The 19,266-nt window shown below is 43.0% G+C and overlaps 1 protein-coding gene across 2 annotated transcripts in view; it reads right to left on the bottom strand.

Annotated features, from left to right (window-relative positions):
* The window catches only part of NHEJ1 (non-homologous end joining factor 1), an 89,978-nt gene that overhangs the window by 64,024 nt on the left and 6,688 nt on the right, over positions 1-19,266 (bottom strand). For both annotated transcript variants that reach the window (XM_043445463.1, XM_043445464.1), the window contains exons 4-5: positions 13,909-14,047; positions 12,920-12,978 (exon numbers count right to left, since the gene is read on the bottom strand). In XM_043445463.1, the coding sequence (XP_043301398.1) occupies positions 12,920-12,978; positions 13,909-14,047 (198 nt within the window). The remainder of the gene's footprint in view (positions 1-12,919; positions 12,979-13,908; positions 14,048-19,266) is intronic.

The following is a 19,266-nucleotide window of genomic DNA, read 5'->3' as shown; positions in this document are numbered from 1 at the left end:
TTTGCCCTGGAAGGAGTTTATCACCTGAAAGGGGCGATAAGTATAGAAACTCTCATATACAAGGCCAAAGTGAGACATGACACAGGAAAGATACAAAGCATTGTGGGAGCTCAGACGAAGGAAAGAATATAGCTTATACTTTGACTTCTGTCCGTTTCACTATTTCTGGCATTAAAGAAACATCACGGAACCATCTGATGCTCTTTTTAAGTTAGGAGAATTAAATGCCCTTGAAAAGAACTGCAAAATTCCTGGATGAAAAGGCTATGTCTCCTGGGGAAAGAAGACGGAAATAGGCAGAAATCAAGTCCTCAATCTTCAAAATATCACCTGTGCCTTCACTCCACCTACAAATCCCAGGGGAAGGCCTAGCCCCTCGCTTTGCTCCACTCCGTAGGTCCTTGCTTTCACACTGTCATTTTCACGTCACCAGCATAAATGTCTCCTTCTCCAGTGGCTTCTCCTTTGTTTTCAAACACACATGTGTCTTCCCATCTTAAAAAGGGAGGTTGTTGGGCCACTTCTAGCTCTCCAGCTAGCTCTTATTACCTTCTCACTGTGAAACTTCCAGTGAAAGTTCTAAATTGACTGTTTCCACCATATCAATCAACCCTTCTTTAGCTGCCTGTAATCCGCTGATGTTGCCCAAGATTCCGAACAGCACGATGATCTTTCCTCGGGCAGTCAGTCTGGCCTTTCTCCTGTGTGTAGCACAGTGGGTCACCTCCCTGGTGATGGGAAGAGCAAGGGATTTGAAAAAAGACAAATTCCATGACCTGAAGTGACCTGCAGCAAATTACTGAGCCTTTGGGCCTCTGCTTCTTCAAGATGAGGATAATATCACCAACCTCATGGGTTTGTTGTAAGGATTAAAAGTTATTCCTTAGCTAAAGCACCTATCACTGTGTCTAGCACAGGCAGTATGTATTAGATGACTGCTAGTTCCCCTTCCTTAGCTAAATTACTCCTCTACCCAGATTCCCTTCCTATCTCACCCACATTTCCTTCACTGGCTCCTATGACCTTCCAATTATATTTGTTCCCCAAATCTCAATCACTGGACTTTTGTTCTTTTCTCCATGCTGTTCCCAGTAAAAGATGCTTCCATTCTAATGCTTTCAAATGCTGCTCCTTTGTAGAATATTCCCAAATCTACTTCTAGGGGTCCTTTTATCAACCTAAGCTTCAACTCTATTTCTTTTAACTCTTTTCCTGAACATTCCCACTTCTATGTTTTATGATCAATTTAAATTCAACATGTATTAAAAAAGATCCTCATCTCATGTTTTTTAAATTAATTCTGATTATATATAAGGCATTGACTATTTTTCTAACAAGCTAAGGCTTATGTTAAGTGGTCATACTGAAATGAATGGACTTTTATGAAATTGTTCCTCTACTAGGGGATGAGGGGGGAGACTCAACTGTGTGAATCATGGCAAGATGTTCCAGAGGTGTGTGAAGCTTTTATTGTGTGTGTGAATGCTCAGGCATGTCTGGCTCTTTGTAACCCCATGGACTGTAGCCCACCAGGCTCCTCTGTCCATGAGATTCTCTAGGCAAAAATACATGAGTGGGTTGCCATGCCCTCCTCCAGGGGATCTTCCCATCCCAGGTATCAAACCCATGTATCTTATGTCTTCTGCATTGGCAGGCAGGTTCTTTACCACTAGCACCATCTGGGAAGCCCATGAAGCTTATAGGTTAAGCCTAAAAAGATTCAATATTTGCTAGAAATAAGGTATCAATGATCATTGCCTCATGACTCAATTCTGAACTAAGTGGATTTCTCAGACCAGAGGTTAAAACCAAATGGTGAAGCTAAACAGAAAAAAAAAAAAAAGTGGTTTTCGTTTTAGAAGAATGGGTAACTTCCTTTGAATGAAGCGAGATGCCCACCCCCTGCAGCAGTGTTTGTTATCTATGTTAGCCAATCTGGGTCTAGATGTGTCTAGATGTACACCATCTAGTTTCCCACAGGCCCCTACAAACCCTGCTGTCTTTTATCCAGTCTGACACACATGTTTCTGTACTATACCTATCCCATGTAGTCATCTGGGTTTGAGTATGTTAGGATCAGAGAGGGCTTCCCTTGTGGCTCAGATAGTAAAGAATCTACCTGCAATATGGAAGACCCGGGTTCAATCCCTGAGTTGGGAAGATCCCCTGGAGAAGAGAATGGCAACACACTCCAGTGTTCTTGCCTGGAGAATTCCATGGACAGAGGAGCCTGGTAGTCAGACACTACTGAGCAACTACACTTTCACTCAGGATAAGAGAATTTAAATGCGATAGAGCCCTTCACTATTGGAATTCCCAGAATCAGAGAGCCTATCTTCTGGAAATGAGTAATTTTAACCCATTGTATTTTCTGTATCAATTTCCTTTTAGCTTTTCCCTCAGATTTTTGGTGGGTTTTTTTCATATTTTTAATACATTTCCTTTTTTTTTTTTTTTTATACATTTCCTTTTGAAAGTATAAGCCCTCATAAAACTTTGTAAAAGAAAAATAAACAAAGAGGCCTTTCTATACATTCTTTGGACAAAAAGAAGTGGTGAGCCCTGATAGCAGGGCTTGATGGTGACTACAGGAATACCAGTGAGAAAACCCCAAAGAAAAGGCAAAATTCAGAAGAAATATGGTTGAGAAACATGTGCGGCCATCCCTGCCTCCCTGGAGATTTTAATTCCAGACCTCAAATACTGTGGACTTGTGTTTTAAATAAGGAAAGCCATTCCTTTATAGGCCTAAGATTAGATTTAATTGAGCCCCACCCATGATTTTTCCAGTCTGTCAATGGCAGCACTATTCTTCAGATCACATAGGCAAAGCACTGACAGCCTAATCTTCCTAAAAGATCACTTTCATATGTCACTTATCCAGTCAAAACTTCCCATGGTTTCCCACTCTCTATAACAGTAGTTAACTGCAAGCAGGAAGCGCCCTATCTTTGTCCTAGGAGACATACCCCTATTTGAGCATCACTTCATGTAATGACAGATGTTAATAACTGGACTGAAATGGGTAAATAAATGAATTACAGGCAGAAAAGAACTACAAAACATTTACCACTAGCACAAAGCACCAATCTTCCAGGCCAGCATCTAAGCCCCCTGCTCCCCAACTCAAGTATTACCTTACTAACTTTATTTTCTACTGATCCTCACCCACTCTTGTTAATTTACATCCTTTGTCCATGTGTTTCCCACCTAAAATGTCTTCCACATAGTTCCCCAGGAAAATCTGAAAAAAAAACCAAACTAAAGTCCAATTCAAGTCCTGTCTCTTACAGGAAGCTTTTTCCAATCACTCCACTACTGTGGCCCCATAACCATTCATTAAGCACAGTGAGCTCTTTGATGGCAACATTATCATTTATGCTCATAGAACCTGGCATGGTACACATGCACAATACTGAATACTACAAGGATGAACTAGCTGCAAGGATCAGAGAACTGACACATACAATCGTGGGGAGGATGTTCTTATGCATCTAGACTTGCCCCTCTTCGAGATGCCCATGAAGGAGACGGAAAAAAACATCCTCTGAATGCTATGTCTTCCTCTACATGCTGAAAAACAGAAACAAGGCAGAAGAGCAGCCCTGCCAACCTTGGAAGCAGAGCCCAGAGAGAGGAAAGGCTGAAGAAGGGAGAAACTTAATAACTTACTTTGGGCTCTATGACTAATGTTCTTTCCAGGATTTTGTCAGGTTCTTATTCCTTTGGTTTTTGAGATATTTAATTTCTTAACTGGCTCTTAAAAAAGAGGTTCTAGGATCTCTCAATGGGCTTCCTGGTGGCTCAGACAGTAAAGAATCTGCCAACAATGCAGGAGATCTGAGTTCAATCCCTGGGTCGGAAAGATCCCTTGGAGAAGGGAATGGCAACCCTCCAGTATTCTTGCCTGGAGGATCCCATGGACAGAGGAGCCTGGCGGGCTACAGTCCATGGGGTCACAGAGAGTTGGACATGACTGAGTGACTAACACACACACACACAGGATCTCTCAATAATGAAAGAGTCAAGGTTTATACTTCTTTCCCAAAAAGGGACTATGTCCCAGTAAACTAAGTGCCAAAGAAACAAGGCAGGTACTAGAACGGGAATCTGACAGTGGTCTTCTCCTTAAGCTACTCATCTGTTCATAGCAGTACTGTCTAAGTCTCAGGCTACCAAATGGTGATGGTCTCATGGTTTACTATTCATAAGACAGTAAAAATAAGGAAAAGTGAGAAGATATGATTTCTTCATCCATTAATAAATACTGCCTGAGTGCCCACCATGTGTGGAAGCACTGTTCTAGGTATTTTGGATAAACCAGTGCACAAAATACACATCCGTGTCCTCACTGAGTTTAAACATTCTGGCAGGGGGAAGAAAGGCCATAAACCATAAGCATAATAAAATAAAGTTGATGTTAATATGGAATATAAGTGCTATGGTGAAAAAATAAAAAGTAGAGCATGGTGAAGTGAAATGGGAGTGCCAGGTGCAGAAGGGTGGGGGTGTGGCTTTACAATCTTAAATAGTATAATCAGGGTAAACCTGCTGAGAAGGTGACACCTGAACAAAGGCATGATTGTAGTCCATGTAGTTATGTCTACACATTTTTTGACATGTCTCCCCTTCAGGAAAAAAACAAAAAAACATGAAAGCGTTACTTGCTCAGTTGGGTCTGACTCTTTGCGACCCCATAGACTGTGGTCCGCCAGGCTCCTCTGTCCATGGAATCATCCAGGCAAGAATACTGGAGTAGGTAGCCATTTCCTTCTCCAGGGGATCTTCCTGACCCAGGGATCTACCCAAGTCTCCCACATTGCAGGCAGATTCTTTACCATCTGAGCCACCAGGGAAGCCCCCTCCCCTTAAATGACCCTTCCCTGGAGTGTGACCTGGACTTGGTGACTCACTTCTAAGGAAGAGAATATAGCAAGATGGTGTCAAGATGGGGTGTCACTTCTGAGATCAAGTTATAAAAAGACTTCAGCTGCCTTCTTGGTCTCCTTCTCTCAGTCTGCCTCTCTGATTACTGGCTCTGGAGGAGGCCAGAGCCGCGCCATGTGGGTGGCCTTATGGATAGGCCATGTGGCAATGAAATGGCGCCTCCTGCCAAGAGTCACAGGGGAGAGCTTGGAAATGAATCCTCCAGCCCCTTCTGATGACGCCTTCCCAGCTGAGATCCTGACTTGCGGTTTCAGAAGAAACTCTTGAGTCTAGAAAGAATCACCCAGCCAGCCACTTCTAGATTCCCAACCTTCAAAACTGTGTGAGAGGATAAATATTTGTTGTTTTAAGCCACGAAGTTTTGGAGTAATTTGTTATACAGCAATAGATAACTAATACAGACGGAAAAGAAGGGAGGGTTTGGGCCATACAAATACCTGAAGAAAGAGCATTCCAGGCAGATGGAATAGGAATATAAAGGCCTAAAGGAGGTGATGCTCAAAATGTAGAAAAACAGCAACAAGTTCAGTGTAGCTTCAGTGAAGTGATGGGAGGAGAGAGGGAAGAGATGAGGTCCAGATCATGTAGGGTTTTGCAGACCATCATCAGGTCTTTGGGTTTTACTCCATAAATGAAATGTGAAGGCAGCTTTGAGCAGGAGAGTATCATGATGGGATCTGGTTTTAGTAAGACCATTTTGTTGGTAATGGGCCCAGAAGAGACAAGTGGCAACAGGGATACTAATAAAGAGGTTCATGTAAAACTTCAGGTAAGAGATGCTGGTGATTCAGACAAGAGTAGCAGCAGCAGAGGTGAAATTACAGGTGTGCTTTGAAGGTAAAGCCACGAGGCTGATAAACTAGATATAGGTGGAAAAGGACAGATTTCACTCCAAGGATGACTCCAAGGTTTTTGGCTTTAGGAAGTGAATGGATGAAGCTTCCATCAACATGTGCTGTGTTAGATGTGCTAAGTCGCTTCAATCGTTTCTGACTCTTTGCAACCCTATGAATTGTCCTCTGTCCATGGGATTCTCTAGGCAAGAATACTGGAATGGGTTGCCCTGCCCTTCTCTAAGGGATCTTCCCAACCCAGGAATCAAACCCACATCTCTTACTGTCTCCTGCATTGGCAGGCAGGTTTTTACCACTAGTGCCACCTGGGAAGCCCTTTCCATCAACATGAGAAGGGGGTTTTAGAAAAGCAAATTTGAGGGTTAGGATTAGGAGTTGTGGACATGTTAAAGGTGAGATGCTGTTAGACTTCCATGTCAAATGTTGAGCAGGCAGTCTGGAGTTGGGGGCCAGGTCTAGAATGAAGACTAAATTTGAGATTCATCAGTGCAATGATATTTAAAGACATGAGACTACATGAGATCACTAAAGGAGTGAAAAAAGATCTGAGCATCAAGGATTGAGTCCTAGGGCACTCCAACATTAAGAGGTAAGGGAAAAGAACCAGAAAAAGAATCTAGAAGGAACAACCAGTGAGACAGAAAAAACAGGAGAGTATTATACTGTGGAAGCCATGTTAAGACAGTATACTAAGGAAAAGGAATTGACAAGCGTTATAAAGGAAAAACCTATATAAGAAAGGATCAGTCAACTCAATTGTCCTCTGCCTCCCTACCCTTCCTTTTCATTTCCACATCCTCCCTGTTGACAAATTTTACAGCAGTGCTAAGTACAGGGGGTTGAGGGACTTCCTTGTGGTCCAGTGGCTAAGACTTGCACTTCCACTGCAAGGGGCGGAGGTTCGATCCCTGGCTGGGGAACTAAGATCCCACATGCCATGTGATATAGTCAAAAAGAAAAAGTACAAGAGGCTGTAGGGATAACAGGGTAGTATACTTATGTTTGGGGAAAGGAGAGCAGACTGAGGGAGGGAAAAATTGTCATGGGAGACTCACAAAAGGGATGACACCAGTGCGGAGCTGGGAAAGCTGAACAAGAAAAGCCATGAGGACAAGAAAGAAGAGACTACCAGGCTAATGGATCATGAGATGTATGGACAGGAAGCTGTCAATACTTGAACATGATGAAAGGGCGGGTTCTACTGGGGAAAGACAGAAGGTCAGGCTGAAGAGGTCAGCAGGACCAAATCATGAACCATCTTGTGTGGCATGCAAGGAGTTTGAACTTTCCCTGATGGCTCAGACAGTAAAGAAACTACCTGCAATGCAGGATACCCACGTCTGATCCCTGGGTCAGGAAGAGTCCCTGGAGAAGGGAATGGCAACCCACTCCAGTATTCTTGCCTGGAGAATCCTATGGACAGAGCAGCCCGGTTGGCTACAGTCCATGGGGTTGCAAAGATTTAGACAGGACTGAGGGACTAACACTTTCACTTTCTGCAGGCAACTGGGAACCAGTTAAGGACTTTAAGCAGGAGAGTGACATCATCAGGTTTCTGCTTCAAAGAGACCACTCTGACATAACTTCCAGTCCAACTGGAGGGAAATAAGTACCAACTGGGAGACAAATTAGGAAGCTGTGACACAGTCAAACCAAAAATGGGGCAGACGATGGCTAATCTTAGGCAATGGAAGTTGGAATAGAGAAGAAGAGTAGATTCAAAAAAGGGTTAACAAGGACTTCCGTGTTGGTCCAGTGGTTTAGAGTCCACTTGACAACGCACGGGACACAGGTTTGACCCCTGGTCCAGGAAGATTCCACATGGCACAGAGCAACGAAGTTCGCGTGCCACAGCTACTGAGCCTGTGCTCTAGAGCCCGGAAACTGCAACTGCTGAGCCCACAGGCCACAGCTACGGAAGGCTGCTTGCCCTAGAGCCCTATGCCCCGCAATAACAGACGATACCATGATGAGAAGCCTATACACCATAACTAGAGAGAAGCCCCCACTCACCACTAGAGAAAGCCTGTGTGCAGCAAGAAGGCCCCAGGGCAGCCAAAATAAAGAAATGTTTAAAAAATGTTTAAGGGGTTAACAAGTTAGACTCTGGAAGTAAGGACAAAGAGAAGAGGGGCTATCTCCCAAGTTTCTAGCTTAGAAAACTAAACAGATAGTGGTACAATTCCCCAAGATAAGGAATATAGAACAGAACTGGGTTTGGGGGAGTAGATGATTAATTTTGTAAACGTTTAGGGTATTGCCTGTGGGACATCCAAGTGGAAATGTCAAAGATGCAGAAAGAAATATGAGCCTGAAACCTAACGGAGATAGAAAACCAGTACTCAGGGGTGTGCTAGTGATAGCTGGAGCTGGGGTCTGGACGAGATCACCAGAGAGAGAGTGAAGGGTGGGAGGATGGAGGGTTACCAGCCCCGGGGAGCACTAACATGTGAGGGTCGGCGAAAGGATGGAGAGCCAGCCAAGGAAACCAAGTAGAAGTTGTCTGTGAACTTAACAGCAGAGCAGTTTTCAGGTGAAAGGACTCCCCATCTTCCCCAAGTGTCTTTGACATAAGCTCCAGCTTCACAAGAGCAGCCATGAAGATCTTCAGAGCTTGAGGTCTCTGCTCTAGAATCATGCTGAAACCAGACAAGGGATGAAAATACTACCTAAAACTAGGCAGGACACAAAGGGCATGGCTGCATTCAGGATGCTGAGTCAAATCAATGTGAATTATAGCTGTAGAACTAGAACTGTATAAAAGAAATTGATCACATGAACTCTGCTCAATGTTATGTGGCAACTTGGATGGGAGAGGAGTCTGGGGGAGAACGGATACATATATGGGTATGGCTGAGTCCCTTCACCGTTCACCTGAAACTACCACAACATTGTTAACCAGCCATACCCCAATACAAAATAAAAAGTTTATTATCAAGCATGGTAGAAAAGCCTTTGTATACATATTTATAAATAACATGTACAATATATATATTATAGAAAACATGAATGTTTGCCTAACTAAAAAAATTTATGACATTTGATTCCACTTGTTTGACTTAGTATGAATAGAATGGTAAATTTCTAATTTAAAAAACAGATATGCAACAAGCAACAAATGTTTACTGTATAGCTCAGAGAGCTATAGTCAATATCTTGTAATAACCTATAATGGAAAATAATTTCAAAAATAATATATGTGTATATGTATAACTGAATCTCTTTGCCATGCACCTGAAACACTGTAAGTCAACTCTACTTCAATAAAATATATATATTAAGAAAAAAAAATTTTAAAGAAGTGGGAAAAAATAAATAAAAAGTAAAAAAAAAAAAAAATTGGTTAAGGTATTACATGGAACAGATTATTTAAGTCTGACAAGGCATTCAGAAAGCAGTCATGGGAGTAACTGCTATGCCGAATATTCTCCTCTGAAGACAGAGAGGAAGAACTGCAAAATGTCTATCTCTGAGAAGCCTCCCCTCCCTGAGGAAGCCGGCTTCACGCAACTGCCCAGGTTTCGGAGTCCGGGGCTGATTCCCAGCCAGGGGTTGCCAGCTGCAGAGGGCGGGGCTCTATTTTGGGCTGCCTGTTGTCCCTGAGCCGGCCGCCTCTGGTTTGAGCAGCAGGCAGCCCCAGTGACTCACACACCCATGCAAACCGCCTGTGGCTCGTGGCATGGCCTCGGAATGCCAGCCTTAGGCCAGCTCCCTCCTCACCCCATTACACTGGGATAAATAAATAAAGAGCACGCCAGCAGCCGCACGGCCTGATGGCAACCAGATGAAGAGAGGGAGGCACCGACAGAGCCAGGAGAAGGAACTCCCTCCAGTGGACCCTGCCGAGGAGGGCCATACCAGCCCACTCATCCTAAACTTCCTCCTCAACACCGTTCTGACTGGCGTGTAGTCACAGCCCCCAGATCCTTGATGGGTCTACCATTCCTAAAGGGGCCTCTCAGCCCCTCGTCCTGGGAAATGTTCTATGTGGGGATGTTGCCCTCTGTGAGAACAGGGCCAGCCCTGCCTTGAGTGGGCATTGCCAGGATTCCTCCTCTAGTTAGGTCACCATCGATTGGCCCCTTTGGGGTCCCTGGAAATGAAAATCAGGCTCTTAAGGGAAGAGGAAAAACAAAAGGTCTAAATATGGAGAGGTAACCCCTGTTCAATCCTTACGTATTTTTCCTGGCCTTAGTGTCCTAGAAACCTCCCATCCACTGCCCCCTGCACCCCATCTCGATGGCCTCTTGCCGAGCAACAGTCCCAGTGAGAACCAGGGAAACAGACCCCAGGCACTGACGGCACAGCCCTCTGACATCGGCCCTGGCCCCCTGCACCTTCATCCCAAGCTCTCTGTCCCCAGTTTGTTTATCTTCCTATGTTGCTTATTTTGATGGCACATCCTTTCAGCTCAGTCTTGGGTGACCCTATGACCCTTCTGTGTCCTGTTTGTAGGACCCCAGGCGAGCAGGGTTGCTGAAAAGATGCAGTGGCCAGAAGAAATGCTGCAGTCCTGGGAAGAAATCTTTCAGTTCTAGCAGCTCTGTAGGACATTCTGAGGACAGTGCAGTGATCCCAGAGGTCACAAGAATTCTACATTATTCCAGTTCTTGACTCTCTAATTTGTGTGCACAACAAGTAAAAGTATCAAAACAAAATAGGGATAATCCTAGACTATGAGTCAAGAAGTGTGGATGGTCCTAAACCTACAGCTACCACCATATGACCTTAGGCAAGTCACTTAACCTTTCTGAGGCCCAATTTCTTTTATTTTATTTATCTATTTATTTGGCCGTGTCAGGTCTTAGTTGCAACATGCTCCATGGCAGGTGGGATCTCTGTTCCCCAACCAGAGATCAAACCTGCATCCCCTGCATTGTGAGGCAGATTCTTAACCACTGGAGCACCAGGAAAGTCCCTGAGGCCCAATTTCTTAAGCGATGAAATGGAAATCTACTATCTATCTCAGATCCTTTCCAGATATAATAAAACTCTACAAGTCTATGCAGTTTGGATGTGATCCACCCAGAATCTAGAGGACCAGTATTCCTGAAGCAGTTGGTTCCAAAACACCAATCTCCTTCCTGGGCTAACACCTGTTTTCTACATGATTTCTCATTCAGTTCCACAGTGTTCCCCCCACCCCGATAGTGTGAAATGAGCCTCCAATTTTACAAATGAGAAAATAAAGGCTCTGAGAGAAGTGATTTATCAAAGCCACAAAATAAATCAGAAGAAAAACTGAAGATCCCAAATATGAGTCTAACAAGCAACACTGGATCCACAGCCCACACAGCCACAATTTTCATAAAATCCCTCTAGCATAGGTTTATCAACATATTCACCCACAAACTCATCGAGAGCCTATTACTTCCAGGCACTATGTTTGGTGCTGGGAACATGGAAACACATTTAACATGGTTCTTGCCCTCAAAGAATCCATAGCTCAGTGGAAAAAGACATACTCTTGCAAGCATACAAACAGCATCATTATGAAGCTATAACTGCTAAAAAATAGAGGCATGAACCCAGGCACTATCAACTCAGGAAAGAAGGATTATCTTTACAAGGACAGTCTGTAAAGGTCTCCCAAAGAAGTTGAAGCTGACACTTGAAAGATTAAAAGAAGTTCACATGGGAGAAAAGACCAGGGCACTGGGCATTCTAGATAAAGGAACGATGTGTGCAGAGACACAAAGGCGAGAGAAAACAGCATTTTTGGCAATTCAAAGCCATTCTATGTGGCTGACGCACAAAATATACAGAAAAAAAATGCTGAGAAACCAAGCTGAATAGGTATGCAGGCACTAGATAGGAAGGGACCTCCCTGATGAGCTAAGAATAAGCCTAACATTGTTTGACTAAAAGGCTGAGGCATGGAACAAGCATGCCATACCAGCCCACAATAACCTCCTTAATACCTAAACCTATAGACAGGAGAAGCTATCTGAAAGAAAAATGGCCTAGGAAATCTCTCTGTCCCAAGTTTTGGTTTAAAGGTCTCTCTTTCCCCATGAATACCTAAAACCTGTTCTGCTTGAAGACTTAGCAATGCATCTCTCCTCCTCCAGAATTACAACCACTTTAGCAGAGGGACTCAGGGCTCCGTTCACACATTTGGTTCTCACTGTTAAGACCTCAAGCATCATGCAGCTACTGCTCAGTCAATAGACAGAGGCAGGACAGAAGGATCCGAATCAAGAACACCTGCCTGTTGCCCGGCCCTGTGAAAAGCACGAATTTCAGGTTCAAAAGAAGTATGAGTCATAGTCCTTGCCCACAAGGAGCTGACAAATTAGCCTAGAAGACAGGACAGAAAGATGAATAATCCATACATATGATAAATATTATAACAGCATTATTTACTTACACAATAAGGTACCAACCTGCGTAACATGTATAATTAGAAAATAGTGCAATAATACTAGGGTACTAACTGTACAACCAACAACTCCCAGAAGAGTTAGAGAAAAAAGATCAATATTGACTGGTATTATCAAAGGTCACTATTATTAATATTCCCCCTGCTTGGCATTTAATAGATGTTTCTTTTGGCCAAGCTCAATCCTTAGAAGGGAAACCTAGGAAGGAGCTTCTGACAGGCCACAATTATCTACTCCCCATTCATTCCCTTGCCAGTCCCCTTGCATAAACACTGTGATTTTCCACAGCCTACTGCGCCCACAAGACCGTCCCCAAATGGCAGCCCTGCGCTTTTCACCTTCCCCTACTGCAGGATGTACAAGGGGACAAGTAATAATGACTAGCCCCTCACTCCACAATCCAGACCTGGGATCAGATCTCAACAAGCAAAAATTTAGCAACTGGTCAACCAAGCTTTCCAAGAGAATTCCAAATAAAATGCCTATGTACTGCAGCAGAGACGTTTTACAAATGTTAATCAGCCCACTTCTACCTTTTATATCTTTCACCCTACTTCTCCCCAGCTTCTCCATCTTAAGCTTTTCAGACTTTCTATAGGTGATTTTTCTAGAAAATAGATTTTTCAATCATGCAATCAAACCCAATACCCAAAATGCAAGTCACCACTCAGGCACCTGGAAAGAGGAAGCAAAGTGAAGGCTGCACAAGGAGAAAGGAAATAACGAACACTTTACCTCCACCATAAATCGTTCCAAGAAGGAATTCTCTTCAAATGGCTCGGTCTTCAACCGATCTGTAACAAGAAGGGAGACAGAAAGGAAATATGAGTCTTAGAATGAGCTCCCTACCTGTGAGATGGAAAGGAAACAGAACCTAGGACTTCTTGGGGAAAAGGATAAAGATGCAACATCCAGAGACATCAATCCAGTGGGAGAACAGCCCAAGCAGGAGGAGGAAAGGGTGATTAGCCATGACAACAGGTTCAGTGGCAGCATGTGCTCTCGAAGGTCTTCCCACCGCAAAGACAGGTTGGATTGAATTTTTAATCTGAAGTTGGAGCTATGCAGCCTTCTAAAGCCCCAAGTCATGTTTGCCCTCACGCAATTTTGTATAGCTGTTGGCCCCTTTCCAGAGTCTTTCCTGGCCACTGCCTAGGGCATGTCTGACTCAGTTACAGCATCTCTTAGACACCTGGGCCCCAGCCAGATACTTGAAGCAAAAGAAGTGTCATCTAATCTCCAGTTCCTGGTTAGCACCCAGCACCTGGGGAAGCACCTCCCTAATACAAATGAGTCTCCCCCTTTCCAAAGGCCCTTCAACCACTCCCCACCCAACTCCCAAAGAATGTCCTGGGCTTCCCTAGTGGCTCAGTAGTAAAGAATCTGCCTGTCAGTGCAGGAGACACAGGTTTGATCCCTGATCTGGAAATACCCCACATGCCACAGAACAACTAAGCCCGTGTGCCACAACTACTGCCTGCGCTCCGGAGCCCAGGAGCCACAGTTACTAAAGCCCGTGCGCCCCAGAGCCTGTGCTCCTCAGCGAGAAGCCACTGCAACGAGAAGCACATGCACCACAACTAGGGAATAGTCCCCACTTGCTGTAACTAGTGAGTAGCCCACACAGCAACAAAGATCCAGCACAGCCAAAAATAGATAAATGAAATTATTTAAAACAAACAAATGAAAAACCCCACATGATGTCTAAAAGAATGTCCTCTCACCTCGGCTGAGTGTGGCCCCACTCTCCTGGTAGTCCTGGATCTCTAGATCTTTCATATGAAGCAACGTTGTTAGGTCCCTCACCTGGCACTGCAATGCCAGACTCATGCCCATCAGAGGACGAATCAAATGTTGGGAGACCTTCCATGGAAGAGATACTAATTAGTCAACAGATTAACATTAAGTACTCCCTAATATAAGGTATTAGGAAAAAATGCTAAAAAAACACAAATGTTTTCACAGGAATTTATATTTTCACAAGCAAGCAACATGTTTACGTGAATGCAAACACAGATATAATAATTTAATAAGTATGTGAAAGAGGTCCAGGGATTTTCTTTGTGGCACAGATAAGAGGATGGGAAGAATAAAGGAGAGCACGCATGAACAGATAACCTCGTGATGTAAAGAGAATGCTGTGATACAGGTGATAGAAGGTAAGCATGGACTCACTCTCAGGAAAAATTTAGAGACAAAAAAAGAAGATCCAGGTAAACTTCAAGAAAGTGAGTGCAGCTAAAACAGAGTATTCTGGCTGGAGTATAACAGAAGACAAACAACAGCAGAAAGTAGAGAACTTTGAAAGTCAAATCAGACCCAGACACTAATTATGAACCATTTCAGGGCTGATCAGTTCAGTTCAGTCACTCAGTCATGTCCAACTCTTTGCAACCTCATGGACTGCAGCATCCTAGGCTTCCCTGTTCATCACCAACTCCCGGAGCTTGCTCAAGCTCATGTCCATTGAGTTGGTGATGCCATCCAACCATCTCACCCTCTGTCATCCCCTTCTCCTGCCTTCAGTCTTTTCCAGCATCAGGGTCAGTTCTTCAGATCAGGTGGCCAAAGTATTGGAGTTTCAGCTTTAGCATCAGTCCTTCCAATGATTATTCAGGACTGATTTCCTTTAGCATGGACTGGTTTGATCTTTTTGCAGTCCAAGGGAGTCTCAAGAGTCTTCTCCAACACCACAGTTCAAAAGCATCAGTTCTTTGGCACTCAGTTTTCTTTATGGTCCAACTCTCACATCCACACATGACTACTGGAAAAACCATAGCTTTGACTAGACAAACCTTTGTCAGCAAAGTAATGTCTCTGCTTTTTAATATGCTATCTAGATTGGTCATAGCCTTTCTTCCAAGGAGCAAGCATCTTTTAATTTCATGACTGCAGTCACCATCTGCAGTGATTTTGGAGCCCAAGAAAATAAGGTCTATTACTGTTTCCATTGTTTCCCCATCTATGTGTCATAAAGTGATGGGACTGGATGCCATGATCTTAGCTTTTTGAATGTTCAGGGCTGATCTTAGCTTTTTGAATGCTCAGGGCTGATAACAGCCCACAATGAGGCCAGAGTTTCAATCTGTCCCCACAAATGCAGCAAAATCTAAGATCATTGTTATAGCTGAAGCAAGCCAGTCACCGAAAGACCAGCCTAGGAAGGAATAAGCCAGCCCTCCACACAGCTTGCTCTTAACCAGAGGTAAAGAAGGATGCAAGCATGGCTATATGGCAATGCAGCTAGGGTGATGCTTATATGATAATGCATAGTTATATAGAATAACTATTCCATTCACCTACACATGGTATACAATAGCCAGTCCAAAAAAAAAAAAGCTAAATTCGATCATTTATGCCTGGGAAGTAGTATGAAAGTTCCTTTCCTTTCCCTCAAGGAGAATTGTTTCTTTTAAGAGGCACTAAGAAGAAATGCCCTAGATCAGAGGTCAGCAAATTTTTTTCTGTAAGGGCAAGATGGTCAATATTTTCAGCTCTGTGGCCCATACAGTCCCTGGCACAATACTTAACTCGGCTGTTGTAGCAAGAAAACCACCATAGACAACATGTAATAAATGGGAGTGGCTGGGTTCCAATATAACTTTACAAAAACAAGCAGCATGCCAGGTTTGGCCTGCTGACCACAGTATGCCAATCCCTGCCCTAGACCTGAACAGGAGAACTTTTAGATAAGATAGCCCACACAGGCCTGAAGTGAAGAAAAAGTACTGAAGTGGCAAATAAGATGTACAACCCAGACTCATTTGGACCAGGATCAGAAGTCTGAATTCTTCAGACTCTTCTGTGTGCGTTTCCATTAATTTTCTAGTAAAACGTATTACTAAAGACTTCAAGCGTATCACAGTTCAAACTGAGAGGAAGAGATCTTTCACTACAGACAGATTAGAAGAGAAGACACTGGGTGTGTGATACTGTGGGGGAGTTGAGGGGTTAATGGCAACAGCTTTTGTATCAGCACCATGATCCAAGAAATGCAGGGGTAACAGTGCAGCGTGGGAGGCCAGTAGTCAAGTCCAGCCACAGAGACCAGTCCCTGCTTTATGTCCCACAGCACACCCCAACCAAGTACTATCTCCCAGCTCAGTCCTTAGTATGAACTTAAACCTCCAGGCAGTACTGTTCAGAGTGTGGCAGAAGTCCTGCTTTTGGCAAATGTATCTGTTTCAGACTCAACCCTCTTTCCTAGGAATTGTTTTAAGTTTGGACCTTTTCAAGGGAGACCAGGAGGAAAAACAGGTGAATACTTATCTGAAAGCAAGTCAATGGTTGGTGAGCTGAATTGAAAATAACTGCCACTGCTAACTGAGTGGTGTCACCATCTATTTGGTAGCAGCACTCAAATAATAGAAACTCCTAAAGTTAATAACCAACCTTTCTCTGGGGGTTACTTTCACAGCAATTCCTTTGAGTGGTAGTAAATAAAACAGCATGAAACATGATGAGAAACAGCTTTTAATCAATGCCATGTCTAATGGAATGTGGTGATTATTTCAATTATTGATAGGATTCCAATGTCTATACAGCATTTTTTTAAGTTTTTTATCATTGAGTATTTCAGCTTCTGAAATAATTTCACAGAGTTGGGTTACACCACTCTGAATCATCATTTCGACATTAGCTGAACCCTGTCTTAGATCAATTAATTAGAATAAGACATTTTGGCTGAAGCAATAGATTTCAAAGCAAATTCACAGACACTACAAGGAAAAACGCTGAAGTGCTGTGGGAGGCCAAGGACACTCCTTCCCCTTCATCTACGGACAGCAACATATGGAAATATGCAGTTCAATAAGTCAATTCAATAAATACCTACCGGGTGTCGAATATGTGCTCTGACCCTGTGAGGCCTCTGCCCTTACAGAGCTCCCAACAGCTAAGGAAGTCAGGAAGTGTGGTGGATATAGAAGCAGGAGTCGCCAATCTTGTCTAGAGGAAAAGCTATTTATAATTTTCCCCAACGTCTTCAGATTTCCCATAGAAATGTTCATGAGTCAGAAGAGCAGGACAGCAGTTATCAATCCCAAGATGAAACACAGCATGCTTGAATTTAATGAAAAAGGCAGTAGACTGGGAATCAGATTAACATGCTAGCCCTGGTTCTAACTACACCTGGACTGTGAAAATGACTTCACCCCCAAGTACTCTCATGGTCCCTGTCTTTTTTAAAAAGAAAAATTATGGAATTGGGAATATTTGCTCTCATAGGTCCACTTTAATGCTAAGGCCAAGTAATATGACACATATTCTCTTATCTAATCCTCACAACTCCGTAGTAAGGTCATGATTGTTATCTTCATTTTACAGATGAAGAGACTGAGTCTCATAAAAATTTAGTAACTTATCCAAGCTGATACAAGTAGTCAAAGTGGTGGAGTTAAGTTACAAGTTCAGGTCTGCTGGTTCCAAACCATGTGCTCCTTCCACTATGAAAAAGAAAAAAGAAAAAAAACCTTTGGATGTGACTCCTGGGAATCATAAAATTGCCAAAGAGGTGACAAATTTGAAACTCAAAATATGGAATATCAAGAATTACATTAGGGCTTCCCTGGTGGCTCAGTGGTAAAGAATCCACCTGCCAATTCAGGAGAGATGGGTTCGATCCCTGATCCAGGAAGATCCTGGATACCTTGGAGCAACTACCCATGTGCCACAACTACTAAGCCTGTGCTCTAGTTCCTGCGAGCCACAACTCCTGAGCCCACGTGCTACAACTACTGAAGCGATAATGCTCTAGAGCCCGTGTTCCGCAATAAGAGAAGCCACCACGAAGAGAAGCCCGTGCACCGCAACTAGAGAGAAGCCCCAGCTCACCGCAACTACAGAAAAGCCGGCACAGCGACAAAGACCCAACGTGGCCAAAAACAAAGAAATAAAATTATTTACAAAAAAGAATTACACTGGGGAAAAAGATAACAACAACAAAAAAGAATTAGATTAGATAGTAGAAAGACTGAACAGTGGGAAGGAGTGGGTGATGAAGAGAGGTTGGCCAGAAGTGGAAACGGGCTCTGGGTTAGAAAGCTTTATATATCCCATAATATCTTGCAGAGATAGGAAAACTATTATCAACACATTACTAACGTGAATACACCATGTGGTAGAGGAGGTGGGGAAGCTCCCTGTATGACGAGGGAAGCTCTCACTCCCTTGTATGACGAGGAGGAGTTAGACTGCATAATCTCTCCAGAAGACAAGACGGCATTATGCTAGTGATTTATTAAAGATGCAAATATTCCTTGATTTAGTTATTCCACTTCTAGGAATTTACTCACACATTTACACATAGAAAAAGTAAATACAAGGGTGTTTATTACATACAACAACAAAAGAATGGAAACAGTATAAGTGTCTATTGGCAGCAGATCAACTAAATACATGTTGATATATTCATTCATCAAAATGCTATGTGGCCATTAAAAAAATATTAAGGCACGTCTTCTAAATGTATTACTGTGAATGATTTCCAAGTTCTAAAAGTAAGTGAAAAAAGCAAGGACCTGGACACTGAACAGCATGTTCACATTTGTGAAAATACATACATATCCAAAGATGTGTATCTGACTGTGTGAGTATATTCATATATATACATATATTCATACATAAGTGTATAGATACATACACACAAACATATATGTAGCTTTCCTTAAGAATTCACAAGAACGTAATAGCAGTAGTTGTTTTAGAAAAGGAAAATGAGGGACTGGGAAGGGAATAGAAAGTAGACCGATTTCTTAACGACATACCCTTAAATGCCATTTGAAGTGTTTGCCTTTGGCATGAGTTACTCATTCAAAAAGAATTAAATAAGAACTATGACAAGAATGAGTAACAAACAAAAATTATGACTGTGTGACCTCACAGACACATACAAGCCTGAAATAGAATCCACCTACATCCTCGCCCGTGTCCACTGGTTCTAAATTTTCCCTTATAAAGCTTTCTCAGGTACAGGGGTTTCCCTGAGATGGCATTCTTCTTCTTTGAATAATATACCTTGAAGCATAATTATTAATAAACTGCTTTCCTCATGGCCAACCAAGACTCATTCAACTCTAAATACT

The sequence above is a fragment of the Cervus canadensis genome, chromosome 24, assembly GCF_019320065.1.
Source record: "Cervus canadensis isolate Bull #8, Minnesota chromosome 24, ASM1932006v1, whole genome shotgun sequence".
NCBI classification, from domain to species: domain Eukaryota; kingdom Metazoa; phylum Chordata; class Mammalia; order Artiodactyla; family Cervidae; genus Cervus; species Cervus canadensis.
Note: the sequence above shows the minus strand (reverse complement) of the source record. Positions and strands in the feature narration are given on the sequence as shown.